The sequence below is a fragment of the Salvelinus fontinalis genome, chromosome 30 (genome assembly GCF_029448725.1).
Source record: "Salvelinus fontinalis isolate EN_2023a chromosome 30, ASM2944872v1, whole genome shotgun sequence".
NCBI lineage: Eukaryota > Metazoa > Chordata > Actinopteri > Salmoniformes > Salmonidae > Salvelinus > Salvelinus fontinalis.
In genome coordinates, this window is record NC_074694.1 from 6,671,509 (window position 1) to 6,683,657 (window position 12,149).

General features: G+C 46.1%; 1 protein-coding gene across 3 annotated transcripts in view; it reads left to right on the top strand.

Moving 5' to 3' along the window:
• Positions 1-12,149, top strand: part of LOC129828580 (choline O-acetyltransferase-like) — a 32,646-nt gene that overhangs the window by 10,245 nt on the left and 10,252 nt on the right. For all 3 annotated transcript variants that reach the window (XM_055889626.1, XM_055889629.1, XM_055889625.1), the window contains exons 5-12: positions 922-975; positions 1,334-1,511; positions 5,105-5,282; positions 5,462-5,631; positions 5,837-5,937; positions 7,660-7,788; positions 7,966-8,088; positions 8,316-8,457. In XM_055889626.1, the coding sequence (XP_055745601.1) occupies positions 922-975; positions 1,334-1,511; positions 5,105-5,282; positions 5,462-5,631; positions 5,837-5,937; positions 7,660-7,788; positions 7,966-8,088; positions 8,316-8,457 (1,075 nt within the window). The remainder of the gene's footprint in view (positions 1-921; positions 976-1,333; positions 1,512-5,104; positions 5,283-5,461; positions 5,632-5,836; positions 5,938-7,659; positions 7,789-7,965; positions 8,089-8,315; positions 8,458-12,149) is intronic.

Below are 12,149 nucleotides of genomic sequence, written 5' to 3' on the forward strand. Positions count from 1 at the left end.
GTAATCTATCAGAAATGTGATTATAGCTCTCCATTCAGAGATGGGGGAGGGAGTTGTGGTGTGTTTGGTGTATCATGAGTAGATACAGATGGACCAATATACTTTTTACAGTAACAGCCTGTAAATGCTTGTAACTGCCTGTAACAGCCTGTAACATCCTGTAATAGCCTGTAACAGCCTGTAATAGCCTGTAACAGCCTGTAACAGCCTGTGACAGCCTGTAACTGCCTGTAACAGCCTGTAACAGCCTGTAACTGCCTGTAACTGCTTGTAACAGCCTGTAACTGCCTGTAACAGCCTGTAACAGCCTGTCACAGCCTGTAACAGTCTGTAACTGTCTGTAATAGCCTGTAACCGCCTGTAACAGCCTGTAACAGCCTGTAACTGCCTGTAACAGCCTGTAACTGCCTTTAACTGCCTGTAACAGCCTGCAACTGCTTGTAACAGCCGGTAACAGCCTGCAACTGCCTGTAACAGCCTTTAACTGCTTGTAACAGCCTGTAACAGCCTTTAACTGCCTGTAACAGCCTGTAACTGTCTGTAATAGCCTGTAACAGCCTGTAACTGCCTGTAACAGCCTGTAACAGCCTGTAACTGCCTGTAACAGCCCGTAACAGCCTGTAACTGCCTGTAATAGCCTGTAACAGCCTGTAACAGCCTGTAACTGCTTGTAACAGCCTGTAACAGCCTGTAACAGCCTGTAAATAAAATATCCATATAAAGAACAATTATATAGTTACAATTCAGTAACACACACGAGGCAAAGTGTCTGAAGAAGACTATCATTGTATAATACTCTCCGTTGAATAATGGATACCAGTAATGAAATGACTGGACTGTTGCATATCCAGTGTGTCTAGGTCCCTTCTAAATGATGTTCTCTCTGTGTTGACTCAGTTTCTCTATTCTCCATCTTCTCAGATTCGCTGCTCACCTCATCACAGGAGTTCTGGAGTATAAGGAACGTATTGACACGTGAGTTCTCTGAGTCCAGCTTATAATGCTCCTCTCCTCTCCTCTCCTCTCCTCTCCTCTCCTCTCCTCTCCTCTCCTCTCCTCTTCTCTTCTCTTCTCTTCTCTTCTCCTCTCCTCTCCCCTCCTCTCCTCTCCTTTCCTCTCCTCTCCTCTCCTCTCCTCTCCTCTCCTCTTCTCTTCTCCTCTCCTCCATCAGAGTATTGTAGAAGAAAAGTATAAAGATTGTAAAATAATAAAGGGAAAATTAACAGAATATATAATATAAGACTGGATAAAGTGCCCCCTGTAGAGCAGCTGAGGTTGTCCTAGGTGATCTGAGTCTGTGTCTGTGTGTCTCTGGGGCCCTGCCTCTTGACAGGAGGGCGTTGCCCGTGGATTTTTCTCGGGGCCGGCTGGCTGGGACCCCTCTGTGTATGAAGCAGTACTACCGTCTCTTCAACACATACCGTCTGCCCGGCCTCAAGAGGGACACCCTCGTCATCCACGAGGCTGGGTCCACCGAGCAGGAGCACATCATCGTTGCATGCAAGAACCAGGTCAGGAAGAGACTGAGGTTCCGTATCCAGCTGCACCCTACTCCCTATGGGCCCTGGTCTAAAGTAGTGCACCCTACTCCCTATGGGCCCTGGTCTAAAGTAGTGCACCCTATTCCCTATGGGCCCTGGTCTAAAGTAGTGCACCCTATTCCCTATGGGCCCTGGTCAAATGTAGTGCACCCTATTCCCTATGGGCCCTGGTCTAAAGTAGTGCACCCTACTCCCTATGGGCCCTGGTCAAAGTAGTGCACCCTACTCCCTATGGGCCCTGGTCAAAAGTAGTGCACCCTACTCCCTATGGGCCCTGGTCTAAAGTAGTGCACCCTACTCCCTATGGGCCCTGGTCAAAAGTAGTGCACCCTATTCCCTATGGGCCCTGGTCAAAAGTAGTGCACCCTACTCCCTATGGGCCCTGGTCTAAAGCAGTGCACCCTACTCCCTATGGGCCCTGGTCTAAAGTAGTGCACCCTACTCTCTATGGGCCCTGGTCTAAAGTAGTGCACCCTACTCCCTATGGGCCCTGGTCTAAAGTAGTGCACCCTACTCCCTATGGGCCCTGGTCTAAAGTAGTGCACCCTACTCCCTATGGGCCCTGGTCTAAAGTAGTGCACCCTACTCCCTATGGGCCCTGGTCTAAAGTAGTGCACCCTATTCCCTATGGGCCCTGGTCTAAAGTAGTGCACCCTACTCCCTATGGGCCCTGGTCTAAAGTAGTGCACCCTACTCCCTATGGGCACTGGTCTAAAGTAGTGCACCCTACTCCCTATGGGCCCTGGTCTAAAGTAGTGCACCCTACTCCCTATGGGCCCTTGTCTAAAGTAGTGCACCCTACTCCCTATGGGCCCTGGTCTAAAGTAGTGCACCCTACTCCCTATGGGCCCTTGTCTAAAGTAGTGCACCCTACTCCCTATGGGCCCTGGTTAAAAGTAGTGCAGCCTACTCCCTATGGGCCCTGGTCAAAAGTAGTGCACCCTACTCCCTATGGGCCCTGGTCTAAAGTAGTGCACCCTACTCCCTATGGGCCCTGGTCTAAAGTAGTGCACCCTACTCCCTATGGGCCCTGGTCTAAAGTAGTGCACCCTACTCCCTATGGGCCCTTGTCTAAAGTAGTGTACCCTACTCCCTATGGGCCCTGGTTAAAAGTAGTGCAGCCTACTCCCTATGGGCCCTGGTCAAAAGTAGTGCACCCTACTCCCTATGGGCCCTGGTCAAAAGTAGTGCACCCTACTCCCTATGGGCCCTGGTCAAAAGTAGTGTACCCTATTCCCTATGGGCCCTGGTCAAAAGTAGTGTACCCTATTCCCTATGGGCCCTGGTCAAAAGTAGTGTACCCTATTCCCTATGGGCCCTGGTCAAAAGTAGTGCACCCTACTCCCTATGGACCCTGGTCAAATGTTGTGCACCCTACTCCCTATGGGCCCTGGTCAAAAGTAGTGCACCCTACTCCCTATGGGCCCTGGTCAAAAGTAGTGCACCCTATTCCCTATGGGCCCTGGTCAAAAGTAGTGCACCCTACTCCCTATGGGCCCTGGTCAAAAGTAGTGCACCCTACTCCCTATGGGCCCTGGTCAAAAGTAGTGTACCCTATTCCCTATGGGCCCTGGTCAAAGTAGTGTACCCTACTCCCTATGGGCCCTGGTCAAATGTTGTGCACCCTATTCCCCATGGGCCCTGGTCAAAAGTAGTGTACCCTACTCCCTATGGGCCCTGATCAAAAGTAGTGCACCCTACTCCCTATGGGCCCTGGTCAAAAGTAGTGCACCCTATTCCCTATGGGCCCTGGTCTAAAGTAGTGCACCCTACTCCCTATGGGCCCTGGTCTAAAGTAGTGCACCCTACTCCCTATGGGCCCTGGTCAAAAGTAGTGCACCCTACTCCCTATGGGCCCTGGTCAAAAGTAGTGTACCCTATTCCCTATGGGCCCTGGTCAAAAGTAGTGCACCCTATTCCCTATGGGCCCTGGTCAAAAGTAGTGCACCCTACTCCCTATGGGCCCTGGTCTAAAGTAGTGCACCCTACTCCCTATGGGCCCTGGTCAAAAGTAGTGCACCCTACTCCCTATGGGCCCTGGTCAAAAGTAGTGCACCCTACTCCCTATGGGCCCTGGTCAAAAGTAGTGCACCCTACTCCCTATGGGCCCTGGTCAAAAGTAGTGCACCCTATTATTCCTATTCCCTATGGCCCCTGGTCAAAAGTAGTGCACCCTATTCCCTATGGGTCCTGGTCAAAAGTAGTGCACCCTATTCCCTATGGGCCCTGGTCAAAAGTAGTGCACTATATAGGGAATAGGGTGCCATTTAAAAAATAAATCACAGTAATAAATATAATACATTGTATCTCTATGGACGCAATTACACTTACAGTGATCTCAGTTATCACTACTGTACAGCTACAAACATTGTCCACATTTACAAGGCATGTGGTCACCTCAAATATAACAGCTAACGACATTCCAAAACATTGTGTGTCCACATTGATAAGACAAGAGATATTAGTGTAGAAGTATAACTTTATTCGTTGGTTGTGTTTAGTCTCTGTTGGAGGTTTAGGATTCCCAGGAGTCAGTGTTGTAAATAACTTCTACTTCCTGTCGATCCTCTCCAAGGCCGTGTCGTATTTGGTAAAGTTCAAAGGTCATAGGCAGAAAACGGGGGAAACGTTCGACATAAACAACAGACAATGTATAGGTCCCAGACGGAATCGTAAACAAACAACCAGTTGACGGTTAACACCGTGTCCCAGTCTGGAGTTATCTTTTACGATGAATCTCACTTCCCGTCACACGAACGCGTCACCAAATAACCTCACAAAGGCTAAAAGGGAGGACGGGAGGAGGAGGAGGGGAGAGGCCTTCGTACCTGGAGATGATTCCAGGCACTATCAATCAGGCACACATATTAAGGAGCCATCCATGTGGAGAAACAGACTACTAACTAAATTACTGCTGATTGAATTTGTCTGAGAGCCTCCTTGAGTCACAAGGACAATTGATCGCGGCGTAGGGATTCATGTTTTCAAACATGTGTGCCAAATGACACCCTAGTCCCTATGTAGTGCACTAGTTTTGACATAGGGGCTCTTGTTAAAAGTAGTGCACTACATAGGGAATAGGGTGGCATTTTTGGACACGCAGGTTCAAACAGGCGGTGGCGGTACGTCGTTAACCTCTGCCTCTCTTACTTTGCCTTCATTAGTCAGCAGCCTATTGGGGTCTAATGACTGATGTGTTTGCATTGGTAGGTTTTAGTTTTTTAACAGCCTATTGACCCAACGTGTCTGATTGAGTGATACATTGAATTGCTCCTTGGAGAAAAGGCTTTTATAGATTTTGTAATGCCAGTAATCTATTTTGAGGTCTTATGATAAAGCATCTTATCGTCTTTTTTTTTGTTGTTGTTGTTGTTGCTTCCTTAGAAATACATTTTTAATCAGATGTATGTTTTAATCTGTGATATTCTACGTGGAAATACCATCACCTTTTTTCAATGTCCACGACAAAATTTCCCTTTGGGAGCAATAAACCCTCCCCCCAAAAAATCCAATCCTATTTAAAAAAAAATAATAATAATAATTCTTATTTGTCTTCTTCTCAGTTCTTTGTGTTGGACCTAGTGGTAAAGGAGAAAAAACTGAAAGAAATTCACATCTTGACCCAGCTGGAGAAGATAGTAAAGATGGCAGGGAACACAGAGGAGAGACAGCCTTCGTTTGGTCTGCTGACGTCTGATGGAAGAACAGAATGGGCCCAGGCTAGAGACGTACTCATTAAAGGTATCACTTCAACCATCTTATTGTCTACATTAAATATCATAAATATAATACTAACACTAATATCAAATAACAATTTAAATCATAGTAATAATTTGAAATAAACCATGGGAAGACTATGAAAACAAATATATTTGCATAAACTGACCTAGTCTGTCTGTACGCCTCCCTCCCTCCCCTAGATTCAGTTAACAGAGAGTCGTTGGCTGTGATCGAGAAGTGTCTGTGTGTGGTGTGTCTAGACGACCCCAGTGGGGTGGAGGTTGGGGATACCAGCCGAGCCCTGCTGATGCTCCATGGAGGAGGCCATGAGAAGATGGGGGCAAACCGCTGGTATGACAAGCCAATGCAGGTAGGGCGATGCCGACCCTGGACCTTTATTCATATAGTGTCTCGGTGTAGGAGCGCTGATCTAGGATCAGTTTAGCATTTTAGATAATAAAGAATAAGATGATATGGACAAAGTGTGTGTGTGTGGGGGGGGGGGGGGGGCTGATCCTAGATCAGCACAATACAGGTCCTGAGACCATGGAATGGAATATAAATGTTTGTTTCAGTTTGTTGTAGGGGAGGACGGAGTCTGCGGAACGGTGTGCGAGCACTCACCCTTCGAGGGAATAGTTCTGGTGGCGTGTACTGAATACTTGATGAAATTCATGTAAGCGAACTAGCCAAACTAATTGACATGTATGTGTCCATATGGACAGTGTTAAATCTGATTAGGTGGAGTTATATTCTAGGTCCTGGTGTCCCCCAAGGTTCTGTTCCAGGTCCTGGTGTCCCCCAGGGTTCTATTCTAGGTCCTGGTGTCCCCCAGGGTTCTATTCAAGGTCCTGGTGTCCCCCAGGGTTCTATTCTATGTCCTGGTATCCCCCAGGGTTCTATTCTAGGTCCTGGTGTCCCCCAGGGTTCTATTCTAGGTCCTGGTGTCCCCCAGGGTTCTATTCTAGGTCCTGGTGTCCCCCAGGGTTCTGTTCCAGGTCCTGGTGTCCCCCAGGGTTCCATTCTAGGTCCTGGTGTCCCCCAGGGTTCTATTCTAGGTCCCGGTGTCCCCCATGGTTCTATTCTAGGCCCTGGTGTCCCCCAGGGTTCTATTCTAGGTCCTGGTGTCCCCCGGGGTTCTATTCTAGGTCCTGGTGTCCCCCAGGCTTCTATTCTATGTCCTGGTGTCCCCCAGGGTTCTATTCTAGGTCCTGGTGTCCCCCAGGGTTCTGTTCTAGGTCCTGGTGTCCCCCAGGGTTCTATTCTAGGTCCTGGTGTCCCCCAAGGTTCTATTTTAGGTCCTGGTGTCCCCCAGGGTTCTATTCTAGGTCCTGGTGGCCCCCAGGGTTCTATTCTAGGTCCTGGTGTCCCCCAGGGTTCTGTTCCAGGTCCTGGTGTCCCCCAGGGTTCTATTCTAGGTCCTGGTGTCCCCCAGGGTTCTATTATAGGTCCTGGTGTCCCCCAGGGTTCTATTCTAGGTCCTGGTGTCCCCCAGGGTTCTATTCTATGTCCTGGTGTCCCCCAGGGTTCTATTCTAGGTCCTGGTGTCCCCCAGGGTTTTATTCTAGGTCCTGGTGTCCCCCAGGGTTCTATTCTAGGTCCTGGTGTCCCCCAAGGTTCTATTCTAGGTCCTGGTGTCCCCCAGGGTTCTATTCTAGGTCCTGGTGTCCCCCAGGGTTCTATTCTAGGTCCTGGTGTCCCCCAAGGTTCTATTCTAGGTCCTGGTGTCCCCCAAGGTTCTGTTCCAGGTCCTGTGCTTTTACATGTGAGAGTTCATATTTACTCACCAAACACACAAAGTACTTCATTACAATATAGTTAACGGCCAGTTCATTGCATTAAATCTTAAATCAGATATTTTACATTTTACTCATGAGACACATGAAGAGGTTAATGTTTTGCAGTGTAGTTCACATTTACAGCTACTATATTATTAGAGGTCATTGATAAAACAGCTACTATATTATTAGAGGTCATTGATAAAACAGGTAATATATTATTAGAGGTCGGTGATAAAACAGGTAATATATTATTAGAGGTCAGTGATAAAACAGGTATTATATTATTAGAGGTCATTTATAAAACAGGTAATATATTATTAGAGGTCAGTGATGAAACAGGTAATATATTATTAGAGGTCATTGATAAAACAGGTAATATATTATTAGAGGTCAGTAATAAAACAGGTAATATATTATTAGAGGTCAGTGATGAAACAGGTAATATATTATTAGAGGTCGGTGATGAAACAGGTAATATATTATTAGAGGTCAATAATAAAACAGGTAATATATTATTAGAGGTCAGTGATAAAGCAATATGATGTTAATGAATAATAAATTATAATAATAGTAAAACACTAATCTGAGGAAGTCAAGTGATCATGCTCTCTCAACAGGACAGGAAGTCCCTCACAGATGGGGAGGGCCACCAACGTGTCGGAGCTTCCTACTCCTCGCAGACTGCTCTGGAAGACCACACCTCACATCCATGACCTCCTGAAAGCCTCTGCTGAGAGACTGCAGAGGCAAGACATACACATACACACATGGACACACATATAAGCTGTTTTTTAAAAATTGCTTTAATTAAAGACAATCACAGTAGGTTACTTAAATTGTTACCCGGAAATGATTTGGCACGGATATAAAAAAAACAGAGGCATTAGGAACTTTAACATATATTGATATTTCCTTCTCCGTAGGTTGGTTAGAGATCTTGACATGGATGTACACAAGTTTGAGGTCTATGGAAAAGAATTCATCAAGAAACAGAAGATGAGTCCAGATGCGTACATACAGGTGGCTCTACAACTGGCCTTTTACAGGTGTTGTACATCTTTAAGAACCTCATCTAAAACGACATGATGTTGGTTGTTTTAGTCCTGTTTCAACACATTTTTCATTTGATTACATTCTTTACTACTTATTGACAGTCATTTTAATATAACTAAAAACATAAGAAAGAAACTATTTTCCTTTGTTCACACATGAAGTGAATTATGCCTCCATTGATATACAGTAGCGATATTTATTTTGCTTTGTGATTTCTCAGGTGCAATGGACGGCTGGTGTCCACTTATGAGAGTGCTTCTATCCGTCGTTTCCACGAGGGCCGGGTGGACAACATCCGCTCAGCGACCCCCGAGGCTTTGGCCTTCGTGAAGGCCATGACGGACGAGAAGACATCTCTCTCTGTGAGTCATTTTTCTTACTTAGCTCCCCATTATGGTCTTCTCCCATAATGCTGTTCATCGTGTCCTCTTCTCCCATAATGCTGTTCATCGTGTCCTCTTCTCCCATAATGCTGTTCATCGTGTCCTCTTTCTCCCATAATGCTGTTCATCGTGTCCTCTTCTCCCAAAATGCTGTTTATCGTGTCCTCTTCTCCCATAATGCTGTTCATCGTGTCCTCTTCTCCCATAATGCTGTTCATCGTGTCCTCTTCTCCCATAATGCTGTTCATCGTGTCCTCTTCTCCCATAATGCTGTTCATCGTGTCCTCTTCTCCCATAATGCTGTTCATCGTGTCCTCTTCTCCCATAATGCTGTTCATCGTGTCCTCTTCTCCCATAATGCTGTTCATCGTGTCCTCTTCTCCCATAATGCTGTTCATCGTGTCCTCTTCTCCCATAATGCTGTTCATCGTGTCCTCTTCTCCCATAATGCTGTTCATCGTGTCCTCTTCTCCCATAATGCTGTTCATCGTGTCCTCTTCTCCCATAATGCTGTTCATCGTGTCCTCTTCTCCCATAATGCTGTTCATCGTGTCCTCTTCTCCCATAATGCTGTTCATCGTGTCCTCTTCTCCCATAATGCTGTTCATCGTGTCCTCTTCTCCCATAATGCTGTTCATCGTGTCCTCTTCTCCCATAATGCTGTTCATCGTGTCCTCTTCTCCCATAATGCTGTTCATCGTGTCCTCTTCTGCCATAATGCTGTTCATCGTGTCCTCTTCTCCCATAATGCTGTTCATCGTGTCCTCTTCTCCCATAATGCTGTTCATCGTGTCCTCTTCTCCCATAATGCTGTTCATCGTGTCCTCTTCTCCCATAATGCTGTTCATCGTGTCCTCTTCTCCCATAATGCTGTTCATCGTGTCCTCTTCTCCCATAATGCTGTTCATCGTGTCCTCTTCTCCCATAATGCTGTTCATCGTGTCCTCTTCTGCCATAATGCTGTTCATCGTGTCCTCTTCTCCCATAATGCTGTTCATCGTGTCCTCTTCTCCCATAATGCTGTTCATCGTGTCCTCTTCTCCCATAATGCTGTTCATCGTGTCCTCTTCTCCCATAATGTGTGTGTGTGTGATTGATTCATCGATTGATGATCACTTAACCGGTTGGTAAAACCTACATATGTAACATGTAAAGTGGTTTGTCTACCCCAGATTTTGAGGAATAGATGAACATGTAAAGTGGTTTGTCTACCCCAGATAGAGGAATAGATGAAAATGTAAAGTCTGTAAAGTAGAAACATACAGAGTATGATATACTCAAATGTACTACTATAATGATAACTATTAAATCAAATCAAGTTTATTTTATATAGCCCTTCGTACATCAGCTAATATCTCGAAGTGCTGTACAGAAACCCAGCCTAAAACCCCAAACAGCAAGCAATGCAGGTGTAGAAGCACGGTGGCTAGGAAAAACTCCCTAGAAAGGCCAAAACCTAGGAAGAAACCTAGAGAGGAACCAGGCTATGAGGGGTGGCCAGTACTCTTCTGGCTGTGCCGGGTGGAGATTATAACAGAACATGGCCAAGATATTCAAAATGTTCATAAGTGACAAGCATGGTCAAAATAATAATCAGGAATAAATGTCAGTTGGCTTTTCATAGCTGATCATTAAGAGTTGAAAAAAGCAGGTCTGGGACAGGTAGGGGTTCCATAACCGCAGGCAGAAGAGTTGAAACTGGAATAGCAGCAAGGCCAGGTGGACTGGGGACAGCAAGGAGTCATCATGCCCTGTAGTCCTGACGTATGGTCCTAGGGCTCAGGTTCTCCGAGAGAGAAAGAAAGAAAGAAGGAGAGAATTAGAGAGAGCATACTTAAATTCACACAGGACACTGGATAAGACAGGAGAAGTACTCCAGATATAACCAACTGACCCTAGCCCCCTGACACATAAACTACTGCAGCATAAATACTGGAGGCTGAGACAGGAGGGGTCAGGAGACACTGTGGCCCCATCCGATGATACCCCCGGACAGGGCCAAACAGGAAGGATATAACCCCACCCACTTTGCCAAAGCACAGCCCCCGCACCACTAGAGGGATATCTTCAACCACCAACTTACAATCCTGAGACAAGGCCGAGTATAGCCCACAAAGATCTCCACCACAGCACAAACCAAGGGGGGGCGCCAACCCAGACAGGAAGATCACGTCAGTAACTCAACCCACTCAAGTGACGCACCCCTCCTAGGGACGGCATGAAAGAGCACCAGTAAGCCAGTGACTCAGCCCCTGTAATAGGGTTAGAGGCAGAGAATCCCAGTGGAGAGAGGGGAACCGGCCAGGCAGAGACAGCAAGGGCGGTTCGTTGCTCCAGAGCCTTTCCGTTCACCTTCACACTCCTGGGCCAGACTACACTCAATCATATGACCCACTGAAGAGTTGAGTCTTCAGTAAAGACTTAAAGGTTGAGACCGAGTCTGCGTCTCTCACATGGGTAGGCAGACCGTTCCATAAAAATGGAGATCTATAGGAGAAAGCCCTGCCTCCAGCTGTTTGCTTAGAAATTCTAGGGAGAATTAGGAGGCCTGCGTCTTGTGACCGCAGCGTACGTGTAGGTATGTACGGCAGGACCAACTCGGAAAGATAGGTAGGAGCAAGCCCATGTAACGCTTTATAGGTTAACAGTAAAACCTTGAAATCAGCCCTTGTCTTAACAGGAAGCCAGTATAGGGAAGCTAGCACTGGAGTAATATGATCAAATTTCTTGGTTCTAGTCAGGATTCTAGCAGCCGTATTTAGCACTAACTGAAGTTTATTTAGTGCTTTATCCGGGTAGCTGGAAAGTAGAGCATTGCAGTAGTCTAACCTAGAAGTAACAAATGCATGGATCAATTTTTCTGCATAATTTTTGGACAGAAAATTTCAGATTTTTGCAATGTTACGTAGATGGAAAAAAGCTGTCCTTGAAACAGTCTTGATATGTTCGTCAAAAGAGAGATCAGGGTCAAGAGTAATGTCGAGGTCCTTCACAGTTTTATTTGAGACGACTTTACAACCATCAAGATTAATTGTCAGATTTAAGAGATCTCTTTGTTTCTTGGGACCTAGAACAAGCATCTCTGTTTTGTCCGAGTTTAAAAGTAGAAAGTTTTCAGCCATCCACTTCCTTATGTCTGAAACACAGGCTTCTAGCGAGGGCAATTTTGAGGCTTCACCATGTTTCATTGAAATGTACAGCTGTGTGTCATCCGCATAGCAGTGAAAGTTAACATTATGTTTTCGAATAACATCTCCAAGAGGTAAAATATATAGTGAAAACAATAGTGGTCCTAAAACGGAACCTTGAGGAACACCGAAATGTACAGTTGATTTGTCAGAGGACAAACCATTCACAGAGACAAACTGATATCTTTCCGACAGATAAGATCTAAACCAGGCCAGAACTTGTCCGTGTAGACCAATTTGGGTTTCCAGTCTCTCCAAAAGAATGTGGTGATCGATGGTGTCAAAGGCAGCACTAAGGTCTAGTAGCACGAGGACAGATGCAGAGCCTCGGTCTGACGCCATTAAAAGGTCATTTACCACCTTCACAAGTGCAGTCTCAGTGCTATGATGGGGTCTAAAACCAGACTGAAGCATTTCGTATACATTGTTTGTCTTCAGGAAGGCAGTGAGTTGCTGCGCAACAGCTTTTTCAATTTTTTTTGA